The 20,949-nt window shown below is 40.7% G+C and overlaps 3 protein-coding genes across 3 annotated transcripts in view; all 3 read left to right on the top strand.

The window, feature by feature from the left end:
* LOC307236154 (protocadherin gamma-C5-like) overlaps window positions 1-20,949 on the top strand; it is a gene marked incomplete at its 5' end in the record, with an annotated part of 315,288 nt that overhangs the window by 93,839 nt on the left and 200,500 nt on the right. The gene's annotated exons all lie outside the window — the stretch shown is intronic.
* The window catches only part of LOC307235520 (uncharacterized protein), a gene marked incomplete at its 3' end in the record, with an annotated part of 89,054 nt that overhangs the window by 47,044 nt on the left and 21,061 nt on the right, over window positions 1-20,949 (top strand). The gene's annotated exons all lie outside the window — the stretch shown is intronic.
* LOC307235522 (protocadherin beta-16-like) overlaps window positions 16,090-20,949 on the top strand; it is a gene marked incomplete at both ends in the record, with an annotated part of 7,699 nt that continues 2,839 nt past the window's right edge. Inside the window, 2 exons of the mRNA XM_080007647.1 lie at window positions 16,090-16,479; window positions 20,842-20,949. The exon at window positions 20,842-20,949 is cut by the window's right edge and continues 1,902 nt beyond it. Of these exons, the coding sequence (XP_079863773.1) occupies window positions 16,090-16,479; window positions 20,842-20,949 (498 nt within the window). The remainder of the gene's footprint in view (window positions 16,480-20,841) is intronic.

The following is a 20,949-nucleotide window of genomic DNA, read 5'->3' as shown; positions in this document are numbered from 1 at the left end:
GCTGTTTTCACTTGATGAAAAAACCGGGGAGATAATTACAGCAGGGGACATAGACTACGAGGAGGGATCTAAATATGAAATGTTTGTCGAAGCCAAAGATGGATATGGTCTCTCTTCAGATGCAAAAGTCATTATATTTATAACTGATGTTAATGACAACGCCCCAGTCATATCGTTAAAATCTTTGACCAATCCAGTGCCGGAGAATGTGTCACCTGGTACAGAGGTGGGCATCATTAACGTTCAGGACGGAGATTCGGAGAAATACAGCCAAGTCCGCTGTTCCATTCATCAAAATGTTCCTTTTAAATTAATCCCTTCAATCCAAAATTATTATTCTTTGGTGACCACGGACAACCTAGACCGTGAACTAGTTTCTGATTATAATATTACAATCACTGCTACTGATGAGGGCTCTCCACCTCTGTCTTCCTTGAAAACTGTCCAACTCTCTGTAGCTGATGTCAATGACAATCCACCTGTATTTGAGGAACAGTCCTACAGTGCATATGTGACTGAAAATAACAAACCTGGTCACACTTTATGTTCTGTTACTGCTGTAGACAGAGACTGGAGACAGAACGGGACAGTGATTTTTTCACTCACACCAGGTGAAGTGAACGGTGCTCCAGTGTCTTCTTATGTATCTGTTCATGGAGACACTGGAGTGATTCAAAGTGTGAGGTCATTTGATTATGAACAGTTCAGGAGTTTTACAGTGATGATCATGGCCAGAGACAATGGTTCTCCTCCTCTCAGCAGCAACGTGACGGTCAGTGTTTTCATAACGGATGTAAATGACAACTCCCCTCAGATACTGTACCCTGCCCCAGAGGGAAACTCCTTCATGACTGAGCTGGTCCCCAAAGCTGCACAAGGAGGCTCTCTGGTTTCCAAGGTGATAGCAGTGGACTCAGATTCTGGACAGAACGCCTGGCTGTCCTATCATATCATTAAATCCACTGATGCAGGACTTTTCTCTGTTGGTCTCCACAGTGGAGAGATCAGGACACAGAGAGACATTTCTGAATCTGACAACATGAAACAGAATCTTATCGTAGGTGTAAAGGATAATGGACAGCCCTCCCTCTCTGCCACCTGTGCCTTGTTCCTACTGATCTCTGACAACTTGGCTGAGGTTCCTGAACTGAAAGATATGGCTTATGAAGACAGTGGTTCAAAACTGACTTCCTATCTTATTATCGCGTTGATATCTGTTTCCACTTTTTTTCTGACTTTCATCATTATCATTCTGGGATTGAGATTTTGTCGCAGGAGTAAGCCAAGACTGTTTTTTGATGGAGCGGTCGCCCTCCCCAGCTCCTACCTCCCTCCAAACTATGCAGATGTTGATGGTACTGGAACTTTACGCAGCAAATATAATTATGATGCATATTTAACAACTGGATCTAGAACAAGTGACTTCAAGTTCGTCACATCTTACAATGACAACACGCTGCCTGCAGACCAGACTCTGAGAAAAACACCAACTGATTTCGAGGAAGCATTTGGAGATCTTGATGTTTCCCCAGAGGTAGGCCTGACATAGATGTAGGCTCAGTGTCTCATCTGGCACTCAAGGAAAGTCATCTGCATTGTATTTTCTGTTTGCTATCTCTGTATGTTGTTTCCCATCAGAGTTGATAGTGATAATTCTTTGTCAGTTTGCTCTTCTTTAAACATTATAGTATGTGGATTCTGCATATTCAGCTGCCTCCATTCCCCAGACTTTCACCTAATATTCTTTTTAAGTTAAAAAATGAAGCATGCCCGATTGCTGCGTGCGTGCGTGTGTGCGTGCGTGTGTGCGTGCGTGCGTGCGTGCGTGTGTGTGTGTGTGTGTGTGTGTGTGTGCGCGTGTGTGTGAGTGTGTGTATAGTTTGTTTTGTTTTGGTTCACTCTTGTTTTGCGTTCCTTGGTTTTAATGGTTGCAGCAGGTCTTTTCAAAACAGTTTATTGGCACTGCAGTGTCAGCAGATATCTCTCTGGTGATATGTCAGGCGACGTAGTGCTATTTCAGTCAGCTTTGCTGTGGATTCTCACTAAAAATTAAGGATATGCGAAAGCAGCCGGAGACGTCTATATCGTTTCTGCACTACACTTTCTGCAGTGAGTACTGGTTAGGGATAAAGGCAATGTTTAGGGATACAGGCATTTCTTAAATCACTGTTTTTGTTAAATTAAAGGTGGAGATCTGCTTCTTGCTTCATAGTTATTGTGTTCTAAAGTTGCAAAATATTTTTAGTTTTTGCTCCCGATCCACACAATATTGTTTACAATTTGACATCAAATTTCCTTCTTTAATGACAGCACTGGTTTACAAGTTGAAAGAAATTGTACATGAAATACACAACTAAGTATATTTGATGAGAATATAGTCTTTATCCATTACTCCGAACCCCATGTTATATTAGGGATGGGAGATGAAGTGTCCTCGTTGAATGAAGTTCTTTGTATTTGTTTAAAGTTTATGCATTTCCTCTTTGATAGTATGCATTATTGTAATGTGAATTAAACATTTTATGAACAAATCCTGCAATATTTTAATTATTATACAAATTATTCAGATTGCCAGATTAGGTCAAGATTTAGTGACTTTGGAATAATTGTAGTTATGAATCAAAATGCATTCATATGACATGGTTGTAATTCAATTAGATGTGCCTTAAACATGTTCTATGCCATTGAAGGGTATGATTCACATGGACACGATAAAGCGAAAGAAACAGGGAGAGATGGAGAAAGAGAGAGTTGGAAGAGACAGATATTAGGAGAGAGAGAGGGAGATGTGATGTTAATATATTTAAAGTTTCCAAACTTAAAATAAGTATTTTTGCTATTATTATTCTGAGTTATGTCACAAGTGACAGGTCACCATTTTCAAAAGTTTATAGTTATAGCTTTGTATATTTATTGAATTAATACATATTTCCCATTTATATTTCATTTTTAAAATACATATTTGACAGGAGTACGACTCATGTTTATCATTCATTTTGAATTTGATTTTAAGAGTGAAATCTATCAAAGACTTGTTTTCTGCGATGTCTGTCCTCTGTGTTGATTTTTCTCTGATATAGTTACCTCTGTTTGCAAAACAATTATGTATTTAAAATCAAATTAATTTCAAAGACCAATTGTCATTGCTTATAAGTAAAACACATATACTGTAAGGAAATTTTTAGTTTATCTTAAGGGAGGAAAAGGCTATTTTGGGATGGAATATGAAGTCATTTAATGAATAACTTCCTCCCTCTGAATGTGTTGTATTTGTTTTAGACTCATGGTGTCACTATACACCAATATTCCCTTTATTTCCCCTCCACCCTCTGTATTGAGTATCTGGGTTTCACAAATAGAGAACAAGCCCAAAACGTCGGAGTGAGTCTGGATATTTTATATCAAATCGTGCTGCTTTCTTTGTTGGAATAACTCGACAACATCATCTCATCCACCATCGAGCTGTTGTACTGAAGATGGCTTTCAGGATGCTCAATCTGCGCGGCTTTGTCTTTTTCTTTGCTTTGTTGCGTGTCGCATATGGCGACCTGAGCTATTCTATCCCCGAGGAGATGAAACGCGGATCTGTTATTGGAAATATAGCCAAGGATCTGGGACTTGAGGTGGGCAAACTATCTGCTCGGAATGCTCGTATTGAAACCGAGGACAACGACAGAAGGTACTGTGACATCAACCCTCGGAGCGGAGAGCTGACTGTAGCGGAGAGAATAGACAGAGAGGAGCTTTGTGGAGAAAAACCTTCGTGTGTTCTTAAATGTGAGCTGCTGCTGGAAGGGCCCTTAGAATTACATCGTATATCACTACTGATCCAGGACATAAACGACAATGCACCAAGTTTCCCGACGGATATAATTAAGATGGAAATTAGTGAATCCGCTGTCAAAGGAGCTCGGTATCGTGTTAATGCGCCTCATGATGCAGATATAGGCCAGAATGGTGTTCAGAGTTACACAATCCAACGAAATGAACACTTCGTTTTAAATATGCAGACTACAAATGCTGGTAGTAAATATGGCGAATTGGTTTTGGATACGGAGTTAGACAGAGAGGAGCAGCAGGAAATTAAATTATTGCTCACTGCTCTGGATGGAGGTTCTCCTCAGAAATCAGGGACTGTAGTGATCCAAGTCACTGTGCTGGATGCGAATGATAACGCCCCAGTGTTCAGTCAATCTGTCTATGAAGCCAGTCTGCCTGAAAACTCTCCACTGAAAACCTCAGTAATAACTGTACGCGCCACGGACGCAGACGAGGGTGTCAATGGAGAAGTTACATACGAACTAACGCGATTGTCTGATAAGTCAAGGAAATTATTTTCACTGGATCGAAAAACTGGAGAGATAACTGTGACAGGTGATATAGACTTCGAAGAGCAATCAAAATATGAAATGTTTGTTGAGGCCAAAGATGGATATGGCCTCCCATCGGACGCAAAAGTAATTATATTCATAATTGATATTAATGACAACGCCCCAGTTATATCTTTAAAATCATTATTGAATCCAGTATCAGAGAATGTGTCACCTGGTACAGAGGTGGGCATCGTAAATGTACAGGACAAGGATTCTGAGAAAAACCGCCAAGTCCGTTGCTTTATCCGGCAAAATGTTCCCTTTAAATTAATTCCATCAATCAAAAACTATTATTCTTTGGTGACCACGGACAACCTAGACCGTGAAATACTTTCTGATTATAATATTACAATAACTGCAACCGACGAGGGTTCCCCACCTCTGTCATCATCGACCACTGTTAAAGTCTCAGTTGCCGACATCAATGACAACCCACCTGTATTTGAGGAACAGTCCTACAGTGCATACGTGACTGAAAATAACAAACCTGGTCACACTTTATGTTCTGTTACTGCTGTAGACAGAGACTGGAGACAGAACGGGACAGTGATTTATTCACTCACACCAGGTGAAGTGAACGGTGCTCCAGTGTCTTCTTATATATCTGTTCATGGAGACACTGGAGTGATCCAAAGTGTGAGGTCGTTTGATTATGAACAGTTCAGGAGTTTTACAGTGATGATCATGGCCAGAGACAATGGTTCTCCTCCTCTCAGCAGCAACGTGACGGTCAGTGTTTTCATAGCGGATGTAAATGACAACTCCCCTCAGATACTGTACCCTGCCCCAGAGGGAAACTCCTTCATGACTGAGCTGGTCCCCAAAGCTGCACAAGGAGGCTCTCTGGTTTCCAAGGTGATAGCAGTGGATTCAGATTCTGGACAGAACGCCTGGCTGTCCTATCATATCATTAAATCCACTGATGCAGGACTTTTCTCTGTTGGTCTCCACAGTGGAGAGATCAGGACACAGAGAGACATTTCTGAATCTGACAACATGAAACAGAATCTTATCGTAGCTGTAAAGGATAATGGACAGCCCTCCCTCTCTGCCACCTGTGCCTTGTTCCTACTGATCTCTGACAACTTGGCTGAGGTCCCTGAACTGAAAGATATGGCTTATGAAGATAACGGTTCAAAACTGACTTCCTATCTTATTATCGCATTGGTATCTGTCTCCACTTTTTTTCTGACTTTCATTATCATCATTTTGGGATTGAGATTTTGTCACAGGAGAAAACCAAGACTGTTTTTTGATGGAGCAGTCGCTCTCCCCAGCTCCTATCTCCCTCCAAACTACGCAGATGTTGATGGTACTGGAACTTTACGCAGCACATATAATTATGATGCATACTTAACAACTGGATCTAGAACAAGTGACTTCAAGTTCGTCACATCTTACAATGACAACACGCTGCCTGCAGACCAGACTCTGAGAAAAACACCAACTGATTTTGAAGAAGCATTTGGAGATGTCGATGCTTCCGCAGAGGTAGGCATGACATAAATGTAGGCGCAGTGTCTCATTTGTCACTTGAGTAAAGTCATCTGCATTGAATTTTGTGTTTGCTATGTCTTTCAGCTGTTCACCATCAGAGTTGATCGTGACATTTCCTTGTAATTTTGCTGTTCTTTAAACATAATACTTTATATGGATACTAAATATTGAGAGGCCTACATTCCTCAGACCTATATCTCTTCATTCAATAAGTTTGCTGTTAAAATGTAAGCATAGTAGTACATGCCGGATTTGTGTGTGTGTGTTTTTTTAATGTTTTTTTTGTCTCACATTTTTGTTTTGTTCCTTGGTTTGAGTGGTGGTAGTAGTATATATTAAAAAAAATGTTTATTGGCACTACCGTGGCTGCAGATATTTCTCTGATATTGAGTAAGTTGATGTCGTCGGATTTTATTTGGCTATACTTCATGTTTTCACTACAAACAGAACAAAAGTTTTAGTAGCAACATGCTGTACATCCATTTTTTCTGCAGTGAATGTTAGTATGGTTTACAGGCAGATCTTATAAAGAATGGACACATGTAATATGTGATAGATTGCATGAAAAAACAATCCTATTTCTTAAAGCATTGCTTTTGGAAAAATTTGTTTTGGTGGAGGTCTGCTTTTTGTTGAATAGCCATTAGCTGTCATTAGCTGTGTGAATGTGTTTGGGGGGTATGTGGGAAATCTCTCTCTTTGATTGAAGTTTGGGTCATAGTTGCATTCTCTGGCAGATGCAGACAAGAAATTTTGAATACTGTATAGCCTGTGTTGTGTAGAGGCTACATCTTTTTTCGAAAATGGATGAACAGCAAAATCATTTCTTTGCTTGTTTTCCAGCAGCTTGACTCGAATGCAATCTCGTGATTTTGTTTTGACTGATTTTTAGACAAGTAAACGTGTACATCTGTTTTTTTTTCCACCTCATGGGATGTTTAAAACAAAACATTGATCAAAAAGTCTGACCTTTTTACCAGTGAATGTGAACCAGTCTACTACATTAGAAACAGTGGGACATTGTTTAGTTTAACAGCATTAATTTCAAATATGAGTTGATTCAAAGACCAAGCTTCTCTTTTTCATGATACTGTGAAAGTCAAGTAATGATTCATTAAACTGCACTTTTTTTCTATCCATGAGAAAAGGTTGCCAACAATCTGTTGCTTTGAAATGTCACATTTTTAAATTCTTACCACAATGTTTACATTATGAACAAATATAATAATTAATACATGTTCATTATAATTTTAAATTGTTCCCTTTTACCGAAAGTTTAATGTAAACGGTAAACTGCGTGCTGTATCAACACAACATTTCAACAAACGAGATTTTTTTTAAATAAAATGACCTGCTTTGTGACATTAAGCTGAAAACCATGCAGGATAAGAGACCTGTAGAAGGAGAGAGGCGGGGAGGGGGGGGTCAAATATTTGTTTTCCTTCGTTTCTATGAAGCAATTAATCAAGGTTTATCCTCGGGTGTAGTTACATTCTGCTGTACTGTTTACTGCTTATTTGCTTGTTTGTCGTTTTAGATATGGTTATAATTACAAATACTGGGCACAGTGGCACAGTGCTTGCACTGCTGCCTCACGGTTCGATTGCCGCTTAGGACGCTGTTGCACCGTGCGGCGGTGGGTGATCTCCCGATTAGGGGCGCTTAGATGGGGTTTCCTCCATATAGCATCAGCGTAGACCCCCACCAAAATAACATACAAAAAGATCATAGTCTGACTAGCGGTGGACGTTTGGAATTGGTCAGTGCATGCTGCCTACGGCCCATGGCTGCCCCCCGGAGGAAGGACGAGTCAGGATGGGTTAAAAAGCAGAGAGCAAGTGTCACCGGCCACCATTTGTAGCGCGTGTGTTGGTCGCCGTTGCCACATGGGTCTATGTGGTGTGTGTGGTAAATAAAGAATCTTCATCTTCTATATCGTGAAGGCAATAATATTTTTGACGTGATCTTTTCATTTTTTTGCCTTCTTCAGGAAACGACAATGACAAACATTAAAATGATCAAATGTTGATAGTGTAGTCAACATAGCTTTTCATGACAATGTATTGATTGATTCATCATTTTACAATCGGTTGCTTTTAATTTATTTAAAATGAAGATACAAATTTGATTGCTGAAAAAAACGTTCAGTAATATTATAAAATTCTAACTTATATTGAGAGAGAGAGAGAGAGAGCGAGAGAGTGAGCGAGAGAGCTAGATATGCAGTTTATTGACTGTATCAAATATATTTCAAATAGTATAATCTATAAATTAGGGTATGGTCTATATAAATCCTATTTACTCTCAGAAGTGTCTTTATTGCTGATGTACTCATGGTGTCACTATCTACCAGCAAAGCAGAAAATATTCAGCCTCCTTGTATTAGCGCCCACTGACGCAAGGAGGACAAAGCCTGCAGGTTTCGCATCGTGCTGGTCCGTCCGCTGTTGTTGTTTGCTTGTTAAGTCTACCTTTGGATTGTTGTTGGAACTCGGAATTCTACCATCAGCTGCTCGTGTATCCATGCAGTTGATGTGGTGAAGATGGCACCCCGGGTGGACAGTCTTCACGGAATGTTCATTTTCTTTGCTTTGTTGTCCTCCGCGCACGGCGACCTGAGCTACTCCATACCAGAGGAGATGAAGACCGGGTCGGTTATTGGAGATATAGCCAAGGATCTGGGAATCGAGGTGGGCCGATTATCAGCGCGCAAGGCTCGCATTGAAACGGAAAGAAACAACAGAAGGTACTGTGATATTAACCTTCGGAGCGGAGAGCTGACTGTCGCAGAGAGAATAGACAGAGAGGAGCTGTGCGGAGGGAAACCTTCGTGTGTTCTCAAATTTGAGCTGCTTTTGGAAGCTCCTTTGGAATTACATCGTATATCACTACTGATCCAGGACATAAACGACAATGCACCACGTTTCCCGACGGATATAATTAAGCTGGAAATTAGAGAATCCGCTGTCAAAGGAGCTCGATATCGTGTAAATGCGGCTCATGATGCAGATATAGGCCAGAATGATGTTCAGAGTTACACAATCCAACGAAATGAACACTTCGTTTTAAATATCCAAACCACAAGTGCTGGTAGTAAATATGGCGAGTTGGTTTTGGATAAGGAGTTAGACAGGGAGGAGCAGCAGGAAATTGAATTATTGCTCTCTGCTCTGGATGGAGGTTCTCCTCAGAGATCAGGGACTGTAGTGATCCAAGTCACTGTGCTGGATGCGAATGATAACGCCCCAGTGTTCAGTCAATCTGTCTATGAAGCCAGTCTGCCTGAAAACTCTCCACTGAAAACCTCAGTAATAACTGTACGCGCCACGGACGCAGACGAGGGTGTCAATGGAGAAGTTACATACGAACTAAGCAGATTGTCTGATAAGTCAAGGAAATTATTTTCACTTGATCGACAGAGTGGAGAGATAACTGTGACAGGGGAAGTAGACTTTGAAGAGGAATCGAGATATGAAATGTTTGTCGAGGCAAAAGACGGATATGGTCTCTCGTCAGACGCCAAAATAATTATAACCATAACTGATGTTAATGACAACGCCCCACTTATATATTTAAAATCTTTGACCAATCCAGTGCCAGAGAATGTGTCACCTGGTACAGAGGTGGGCATCATTAATGTACAGGACGGGGATTCTGAGAAAAATAGCCAGGTCCGCTGTTTTATCCAACAAAATGTTCCTTTTAAACTGATTCCATCGATCAAAAACTATTTTTCATTAGTGACCACGGACAAACTAGACCGTGAACTAATTTCTGATTATAACATTACAGTTACTGCTACTGATGTGGGCTCTCCACCTCTCTCCACCTCCAAAGCGTTCCAATTCTCTATTGGTGATGTGAACGACAATCCCCCTGTATTTGAGGAACAGTCCTACAGCACCTACGTCTCTGAAAATAATAAACCTGGACAAACATTATGTTCGGTTACTGCTCGAGACACGGACTGGAGACAAAATGGTACAGTGATCTATTCTCTTTTACCCAGTGAGATAAACAGTGCGCCTGCATCCTCCTATATATCTGTTCATGGAGACACTGGAGTGATCCAAAGTGTGAGGTCATTTGATTATGAACAGTTACGGAGTTTTACAGTGATGATCATGGCCAGAGACAATGGTTCTCCTCCTCTCAGCAGCAACGTGACGGTCAGTGTTTTCATAACGGATGTAAATGACAACTCCCCTCAGATACTGTACCCTGCCCCAGAGGGAAACTCCTTCATGACTGAGCTGGTCCCCAAAGCTGCACAAGGAGGCTCTCTGGTTTCCAAGGTGATAGCAGTGGACTCAGATTCTGGACAGAACGCCTGGCTGTCCTATCATATCATTAAATCCACTGATGCAGGACTTTTCACTATTGGTCTCCACAGTGGAGAGATCAGGACACAGAGAGACATTTCTGAATCTGACAACATGAAACAGAATCTTATCGTAGCTGTAAAGGATAATGGACAGCCCTCCCTCTCTGCCACCTGTGCCTTGTTCCTACTGATCTCTGACAACTTGGCTGAGGTCCCTGAACTGAAAGATATGGCTTATGAAGACAGCGGTTCGAAACTGACTTCCTATCTCATCATCGCGTTGGTATCAGTCTCCACTTTTTTTCTTACTTTCATCATCATCATTCTGGGATTAAGGTTTTGTCGCAGGAGGAAGCCAAGACTGTTTTTTGATGGAGCGGTCGCTCTCCCCAGCTCCTATCTCCCTCCAAACTACACTGATGTTGATGGTACTGGAACTTTACGCAGCACATATAATTATGATGCATATTTAACAACTGGATCTAGAACAAGTGACTTCAAGTTCGTCACATCTTACAATGACAACACGCTGCCTGCAGACCAGACTCTGAGAAAAACACCAACTGATTTTGAAGAAGCATTTGGAGATCTTGATGTTTCCCCAGAGGTAGGCATGACATAGATATAGGCTCAGTGTCTCATCTGTCACTCAAGTAAAGTCATCTGCATTGGATTTTGTGTTTTGCTATCTCTGTAAGCTGTTTTCCATCAGAGTTGATAGTGATATATATTTTTAATTTTGCTGTTCTTTAAACACTATACTATATTGACACTGCATATTCGGCAGACTATATTCCTCAGAAACCTTTACCTCGTATCGCGGTCGCGCTCCCCAGCTCCTATCTCCCTCCAAACTTTGCAGACGTTGATGGTACTGGAACTTTACGCAGCACATATAATTATGATGCATATTTAACAACTGGATCTAGAACAAGTGATTTCAAGTTTGTCAGGTCTTACAATTACAACACGCTGCCTTGCAGACCAGACCATAGGAAAATGTTTGAATGGTTTTGAAGACGCATTGATTGATCAGGATTCTTCTCCAGAGGTGTGTGTTCTGTTGTGATGTTATTGATATACCAGTCAATATTAATACATTTACTCTTTCATTTGCTGTATTCCACAATTGTCATATTCAATGCCTGTTGCTCACATTCACTTTGTTTGTAGGCTTCCTTTTATTTTTTTAGCACAGCCATTCTAGATTATCTATCTATCTATCTATCTATCTATCTATCTATCTATCTATCTATCTATCTATCTATCTATCTATCTATCTATCTATCTATCTATCTATCTATCTATCTATCTATCTATCTATCTATCTATCTATCTATCTATCTATCTATCTATCTATCTATCTATCTATCTATCTATCTATCTATCTAAAAACTCTGTGTTGTGCAATCGCTTAGTTTGTTGGATATTGATTATTTCCAGCTTTCCATTTTAATTAATCTATAGTACTAACAGTACAAAACTGTTTCATATTTCGTATATAAATTTAGTTGCAGCTTGGATTTGTTTTACAGCCAATCTGTGATACATGTGTGATGAAAAATAACTTAAAAGTTATATGAAGAGTACAGTTGTAGATGCAGTGATAACGGTTTACAGTGTGTTTTGCCGTGATCGTCTATCCATCGATTCATGTTCTTTACATGGTTTTGCTGCTTAGGATTGACATGAGCTTGGACAAGGTGTGCATTTATATCCCCATATATATATCTCTCAATCATTTTATCAATCTTTCAATTTATTTATTCATTGTTCCCTTGATTAATCTCTCTACATCTTCTGAATGACATCTTCACCTTTCTCTCTTAATTCCTGGATCTCTTTATATATATCTCTTTATCCATCTCAGTAAATCTCTCCCTCTGTATGGATAACAATTTTATTATACTGGCTTTGCTTCTTTAATCTTTTTTGTCTTCAACCACATATGGAAATGATTTATTATTATGTCTCATACATTGAGATTCAAAATATTCAGTTTTTCCTGCTACTCTATAGCACTATCCATGGTGCTGAAATGTCTCTCCATCATCATGTCTCTGAGAAACGATTTACCAGCTCTCTTCAAAATATATTAACACTATTAACATTCCATAGGCTTGTGGTCCTTGGTAATATAAATGACAATTTGGAGTTTAAGCAATACATTTTCGGACTGTCAGATTTTATTGGTTTAGTTTATATAGATAAAATCAACTTTCTCATTCAGTTATATCTCATACGTACTCACGGTCTCACTCTACACCAAGGGAGGAGTGAAACATTAATCGTTTATCCCAACCATCCTCTAAATGAAGGTAGTACACAGCTATGCTTTCACACATTCTGTTGAAAAAAGGGAGGTGTAGAAGACTATTCTACTCCCATTTTTTAATTGCATCCTGCATACTTCTTGGAGATCGCCAGTGCTCCTAACGATAAGTTCCATTGTGTATTGCGCCGCCTTGAGTAAAATGGAATACATACATTCCGGTGTTGGTTGCATTGTCCTTTTCTTTATTGTTCTGCACTACTCATATGGCGACCTCAGCTATTGTGTACCAGAGGAGATGAAGCACGGATCTGTTTTTGGTAATGTAGCCATGAAACTTGGACTGGAGGTTGGGATATTATCCACTCCCAAAGCTCATATTGTAACGGACGGAAGCGACAGGAATTATAGTGATATCAATCTAGGAACAGGAGACTCAATTGTTGCTGAAACAATAGACAGAGAGGAGCTCTGCGGATAAAAAACGTTGTGTGTTTTTAGATTGGATCTGCTTTTGGAAGCACCATTAGAATTTCACCGAGTATGACTGCAAATCCAAGACATTAACAACAAATGTCCTGCATTTCTGAAGAATACAATCAAGCTTGAAATTACTGAATCTGCCGTGAAAGAGGCTCAGCATCACGTTAATGCTGCGCATGATGCGGATATAGGCGGGAAAGCTTTTCAAGGGTTAACGATTCAACAAAAAACACCTTTCTTTTGAGTGTACAAACAAATAAAGCTGGTGCCAAATATGCGAAAAATTGGTTATAGAAAAGGAGTTAAACTGCAAGGAGCAAAATTTGATGCTGTTATTGTGCAGGGCACTGGATGGAGGTTCTCCTCATAGATCAGGGACTGTGTTTATTCAAATTCAACCAATTCAATCAAATTTCAGATAAATTAAGAAAGCTGTTTTCACTTTATGAAAACACCAGGGAGATTATTGTCGATATAAAAATAATCCACCTCTATTAGAGGACCAGTACTACAGTGCATCTGTGACTGAAAATAACAAACATGGACTCACTTTCTGTGTGGTCACTGCCTGTGACCTGGACTGGAGACAAAATGGGACAGTCATTTATTTTCTTTTACCTGGTGAGATAAGCTGTGCAAGTGCATCCTTATATATATGTTCATGGGGACAGTAGAGCAATCTAAAGTGTGAGGTCATTTGAATAGGCACACTTAAAGAGCTTTACAGTGATTATCATGGCCCGAGACAACAGGTCTACTCTTCTTAGCAGAAACGTGACGGTCAGTGTTTTCATAACGGATGTAAATGACAACTCCCCTCAGATACTGTACCCCGCCCTAGAGGGAAACTCCTTCATGACTGAGCTGGTCCCCAAAGCTGCACAAGGAGGCTTTCTGGTTTCCAAGGTGATAGCAGTGGACTCAGATTCTTGACAGAATGCCTGGTTTTTCCTATTTTATCATTAAATCCACAGATCCAAGATGTTTCACTGTTGGTCTCCACAGTGGAGAGACTACAGGATATGGCTTATGAAGGGAACAACTCAAAATTCACCTCATATCTATTTTTTGCGCTTGTTTCCACATTTTTCCTGACTTTCATCATTGTCACGCTAGGTGTGAGGTTTTATCACAGAAAAAAGCCAATATTGTTTTTTGATGGAATCATGGCTATTCCAAGTTCTCATTTCCCTCCTAATTATGCCAAGGTGGATGGCAAAGTAACTTTACCCAGTGCCTACAACTATGACAATGAAGTTTATCAGTTCTATGAGAAAAAGTCAAACAGACTTTGCGGAGGAGTTAGGGGATTTTGATGTTCACCCAGAGGTAAGAAAAGACAGGCTTTTATTCTAATTTTGCAGATAGACATAACGTTGTTATATTTAGCATTCCATGGAACATCTGGTGTGCATATGCCCTTCATGAGATGATCCGATACATATTGAGATACATGGGCAATGATACAATTCAGGGGCAATTGTACCGAGCTATTCGGGGCAATTTGATTTGGTGCGATTCGCTAACTCTATAATAGTACCATATATATATATATATATATATATATATATATATATATATATATATATATATATATATATATATATATAAAATGATATATATATCATAAAAGACCAGGGAATTCCAAGTATTTTTGTTACTTTACGGCATTTAGATATAATAATATCTTCTATATTGTGATTCTAATATAGTTATTTATAATATAATATTATAAACAAATTTGAAATTGTCAGTTCTAATGTGTTTTACTGCGGGGGGTTCACAAGTCTCGCGAGAGGGAATGTGCACTCGCGATCTGGCGTGACATGGGTACAGCATTTTGATAAAACGATATCTACTATATTGTGATTCCAATATAGTTGTATATAATATAATATTATAAACAAATTTGAAATTGTCAGTTATCATGTGTTCGATTGCGGCGGTTCACAAGTCTCGCGAGAGGGGATGTGCACTCGCGATCTGCCGTGACATGGGTAGAGAGAGCGAGAGAGCGAGACAGAGGGAGAGAGAGAGAGAGAGAATCGTCGAGTACACCCCTAATCACACTATCGTTTTTTGTGAACAGATGTTGGAATGAAGTCTGTTCTTGACTCTTTTCTTGAATTATTATTTTTAAAATAATAAAACAGTTGATTGTATAACACTACTGAAAATGCGATTAAAAAACGGAGCAGATCATTAGAAATTACATTGGTATCAGAGGTATTTTTCAAATATATCATTAATCTGAAATGATGAATGAAAACTGAGATACAGCGAGAATGAAAATGAATTTCATTGAGTTTAGTCAAATTTAAACCTGTAGAGCATTCCGCTCGTATCATTAACATTGACGCTGTTCAGATGTGGATTAACCGCAAAAAGTATGTCCTTGATGTGAACTAGTACATTATGCAGATTCTCTCTTTGGGCTCGTTGTTTAATTAGAGGATGGCAGCCAATATAATCAACACACGTTTGCCCGTCTTAGATGCATGTCGTGTGTGGCAGCTTTTCTGAAATGGGTCTTCTCTCCTAGCTTTTAACATTATACTCTCTACCTAGTTCTTTTTTGCGTCAAGTCTGCGCAGTCTCCAGATGTTTCAACGAAATGAAAATTCATATTTCAAAGATTTCTATCCATTTTTTTGTTTGTTTGTAATTAGTTAGAACTGTACAGCTTAAATCTATGGCATATTTTGTTAGAAAACTATTTCTGGGAAGCATAATGTCGATAAAGCCAGCTGTGCGCAATTCTCATTCTATGATTCCTTTGACGTTAAGTATTTCATTATAAAATACATGATTCACGCCTATCGTGTTATGACTTGGTTATTCATGTATCCCATTTCTGGGGGTTAAGTTGTTAAGTGGGTAAAAGTGAATGAACGAACGAATGAATTAAGTTGCTTTTCTGTGGATGGGGGGAAAAAAAATGTAATTTCAAAAGCGCACTCCCGGTGACGCTATGCACCAATTTTCATAGATCAGGGGTGGCATTGTGGGTATTACGGTTGGACAGAGAACGAAAAGGCAACACAAATTGCAGTGAGTGGGACGCCGTTTATTCTCTGAATGCCATTGTTCGTCGTCTGCTGCTGACCCTGCGAGAGCAAAGCATCTACCGCCGCGCAGCGATGGGGCAACGGGGCGTCACATTGCGGAGCGCTGTCCTTGCGGTTTTCTTGGCTTTGGACATCGCGAAGGGGGACGTAAGCTTTTCTTTTCCGGAGGAGGCGAGGCGCGGATCTGTCATCGGAAACGTCGCCAAAGAGTTGGGCTTGGAAGCAAGCGGGCTGTCTCACAGAAGAGCCCGCATCGACGCCGAGGGGGGCGGAAGGCCCTTCTGTGATCTCGACCCGAGTCGCGGGGATTTGGTGGTTGCGGAGCGGATCGACAGGGAGGGCCTGTGTGGCGACAGATCGCCGTGCGTTCTGAAACGGGAGCTCGTACTGGAAAACCCGCTGGAGCTGCATCGCGTCAGTCTGAACATCCTGGACATCAACGACAACTCGCCACAATTTAACGTGGAAGTCATTAATATTGAAATCAGGGAAAGTGCGACTAAAGGTTCACGTTTTTCAATAGAGGAAGCGCACGACGAGGATATAGGCAAAAACTCAGTTCAAAGATACCATCTACAACAAAATGAGAATTTTATTCTCGGCGTCGGAACCAATTCTGTCGAACTCGTTCTGGATAAGGAGCTCGATCGCGAAAAAATACAAGATCTTAATTTGCTCCTCACGGCTCTGGATGGAGGTTCTCCTCAGAGATCTGGGACTGTAGTGATACACGTCACGGTGCTGGACGCGAATGATAACGCCCCAGTGTTCAGTCAGGCCGTCTACAAAGTCAGTCTGCCAGAAAACTCACCTCCAGACGTTATAGTGGTTACTGTAAGTGCATCTGATGCCGACGAAGGAGTGAACGGAGAAGTGACGTATGACTTTGGGCATGTTTCAGAAGAAGTTAGGAAAATATTTGGCATTGATCGCAAAACAGGTGATATAAAACTTATTGCAGCAATTGATTTTGAAGCAGTGTCGTCATTCGAACTGCGCATCAAGGCCAAAGACGGTTTGGGATTAACATCTTATACTAAAGTGAATATAGGAATCACTGATGTAAATGACAACGCCCCTGTGATATACCTGAAATCCTTGTCTAATCCCATACCAGAGAATGTGTCACCTGGTACAGAAGTGGGCATCATTAATGTGCAAGATAAAGACTCTGGGGATAACCGACATGTTCACTGCTCAATTCAACAAAATGCCCCTTTTAAATTGGTTCCATCCATTAAAAGCTATTATTCTCTTGTGACTACCAGCGACCTGGATCGTGAACTAGTGTCTGGTTACAACATTACAATCACCGCTTCTGACGCGGGCTCTCCGCCGCTATCCTCCTCTAAAAATATTCAGCTTTTAGTGGCTGATGTGAACGACAACCCACCCGTATTTGAGGAATTGTCCTACAGGGCATACGTGACGGAAAATAACAAACCTGGTCACACTTTATGTTCTGTTTCTGCTCGTGACCCTGACTGGAGACAAAACGGCACTGTGATTTATTCTATTCTACCTGGAGAGGTGAACGGTGCCACGGTGTCCTCCTATTTAGCCATTAATGGAGACACAGGTGTCATCCAAGCTGTCAGGCAGTTTGACTATGAACAGTTTAAAAGCTTTGAAGTAAATGTGATGGCCAGAGACAACGGTTCCCCTCCTCTCAGCAGCAACGTGACGGTCTATGTTTTTATAACGGATGTAAATGACAACTCTCCTCAGATACTGTACCCCGCTCTGGAGACCAACAGTTTCATGACTGAGTTTGTTCCTAAAGCTGCACAAGGAGGCTCTCTGGTTTCCAAGGTGATTGCAGTGGACTCCGATTCTGGACAGAACGCCTGGCTGTCATATCATATTGTGAAATCCACTGATCCAGGACTTTTCACTATCGGTCTCCACAGTGGAGAGATTAGGACAGAACGGGACATTTCTCAAGCGGACCACATGAAACAGAATCTTATTATTGCAGTGAAAGATAATGGGCAGCCTGCTCTCTCTGCCACCTGTGTCATGCTTTTACTCATTTCTGATAATTTGGCTGAAGTTCCAGAACTCCAAGATATGGCTTACGAGAGCAATTCTAAATTGACTTCTTATCTAATCATTGCACTAGTGTCAGTGTCAACCTTTTTCCTGACCTTCATTATTATCATTTTGGGAGTGCGCTTCTGCCATAGAAGAAAACCAAGGATGTTATTTGACGGAGCTGTTGCTATCCCCAGCTCGTATCTCCCTCCTCATTATGCAGAGGTTGATGGCTTGGGTACTTTACGCAGCACTTACAATTATGATGGATACTTGACAACTGGTTCCAAAACTAGTGACTTCAAATTTGCCAGATCCTACAATGACACACTGACATCTGACAACACTCTGCGAAAAAGTCCAGGGGATTTTGCTGAAGTATTTGACGGACTGGATATTTCCCCTGAGGTAGGATGTGCACACACACACACACACACACACACACACACACACACCAACATATTTATTGTCTCTTTGGTTCAAAAATACATTTCTTTGTTTCTTTTGGGTTTTTTTTCCTCATACATGTCTGCTGATACAGAGCCACCTGCTGCTATTTGTTGCCTATAGATTTGTGTTGTATTTGTGATTTTCAACTTATGGAAACATTTTATTTGGAAGGGACTAAAAAGTATGGTTCAAGCCTTTATTGATAATATTCCTTAGCATTTATACAGTATTTACAATAGTACGAGTCAATTTTAATCATACGGTTGTTAATACTGTATAAATCTAAATTGGCATAAAAGATAGTTAGAAATATGGAATACATTAATTATTAATCACTATTTCAGTGTCTGTACAACACCATTTCTCTATTTGCAGTGTTGGTGGAGAATAAACTTTGGGAAGATTTGATCTTTTAAAGAGTCAGCGATTGTTGGTATTTATTACTTAGCCATCCATCAAAAGTTTAACGCATTAAGAATTGAAATGTATCCCCTACATGTTTGAGAACCCACCTAAGTTCAGGTCCTATTGGCTAAAAGGTATTTTTCACACATCACTCCATACTAATGTGCTGGCCTGAAGAGGAGAATATGGAAGAAAGAGTATATTCTTGTAATCAGGGATGCTGTGTGTCTGTCGGGTGCATTGCTGACAATGCTGATCATACGTGCAGCTTTGGCAAAGCAAATCTCAGAGTTGCTTTCAACCTAAAATATAAATTGAAAGATTTTCTTCAATTACACCCACTGAATTACATGTTGTTGTAATTAAGTGTGCTGTATTTAAGAAGAACAGAAGAATAATCTTTATTTGTCACACAGCACACCACACTACAACACATGCTTGCACACACACACACATGCACATGCTTTGGATGGTGGCCGGTGAAATGGTTCCTCTGCATTTAACCCATCCTGGCTTGTCCTTCCTTCCGGGGCCACAGCCAGGAGCGGTGGGCAGCATACGTGGACGCGCCCGGGGACCAGGTGATGAGTGTCCATCGCTGGTCAGACGATGATGTGTGCATGTTTTTTGGAGGGGGGGTCCTTACTGACGTGAGGTGGAGGAAACCCCATGTGAGCACGGGGAGAACATGCAAACTCCACACAGAAAGGCTCCTATTTGGGAGATAACCCGCCGGAGCACGGTGCCAACAGCGCCCCAGGCGGGAATTGAACCCAGGACCTTCTTGCCACTGTACAAAAAAGTAAATCATATACAGTGCAGTGTCCCACAAACGTTTATGTTTGTTTTGTTTTGGTTGTGCAAAGAACCTTTCAGACCAAGGTTCCTATTTTGCTTGAATTTGCTTTCACACATTGTTTCTGTTGAAATGCCCTTATGCATGCACATTTATTTGTTTATATAGGCTAGTAGCCACCTAAATCCAGACCACGAAGGTGATGTTTTCCAAATGCATGCCATCAGTCTCCATGATAACTAAAATCCAAAATTTTCTTGTAGAGAGAGAGGGGGGCGGGAGACACGCAGCAAATAAAATAGGCCCCAAAATACAAACCTTTTTAATATCCCAAAGAACCACATGAGCTACACGATGAGCACAAGGCAGCTTTCTAAGTATATCTATCCAATTACAGACTGTAAGGACATTTTTTTTCTTTGTGTAGAGCAATCAGCTGGAAACATATTTAGGTTAAGTGAGTTATTCTACAATGTATCTGCAGATTTGTGACTTTATTTACCTGCTTTAATATTTCCCAATGTTGTATCTGGGAAATGCTCACGGTGTCGCTGTGCGCCAAGGCAGATTCAACATCTACCCCCCTACCACCCATTTGTGTCGACACATGCAATCTGTAAATTGTGGTACGGTTTCCTATTCGGTCGGCAAAGCTGCATGCCGTTTCGTTTTCGAAGGGCTGCACTCTATGTCTGTCTAACGCTGAATATTTTTCAATCATTTTTTGATTGACTGACTGTCTTATTGCAAGAATGGGACACAATAGAGCAGCAACAGATTTCCGGGGCCTTGTCTTTATTTCGCTTGTTCTTCACGCTGTCTATGGAGACCTGAGCTACTCTATTCCGGAGGAGATGAAACGCGGATCTGTGATTGGAAATATAGCCACGGATCTCGGACTTGCTTTGGGACTATTATCCACACGCAACGCTCGTATCGACACGGAGGAGGACAGCGCGCAGCATTGCAGTATTAATCTAAATACCGGGGACCTGCTTGTATCTGGGAGAATTGACAGAGAGGCGCTGTGTGCGAAGAAGGCGTCTTGTGTTCTGAAGCAAGAACTCGTACTGGAAAATCCGCTGGAGGTGCACCGTATTAGTATTCTTGTTACAGACATCAACGACAACTCACCGCAGTTTACGGAGGATTTACTGAAAATTGAAATCAGGGAATCGGTGTACAAAGGCGCACGTTTCCCTCTAGACGAAGCGCACGATGCGGACATTGCGGAGAACGCGGTTCAA

This window comes from Zeus faber (assembly GCF_960531495.2).
Source record: "Zeus faber genome assembly, chromosome: 10".
Taxonomy (NCBI): domain Eukaryota; kingdom Metazoa; phylum Chordata; class Actinopteri; order Zeiformes; family Zeidae; genus Zeus; species Zeus faber.
The sequence above is the reverse complement of the archived record's forward strand: the minus strand, read 5'-3'. Positions and strand labels throughout refer to the sequence as shown.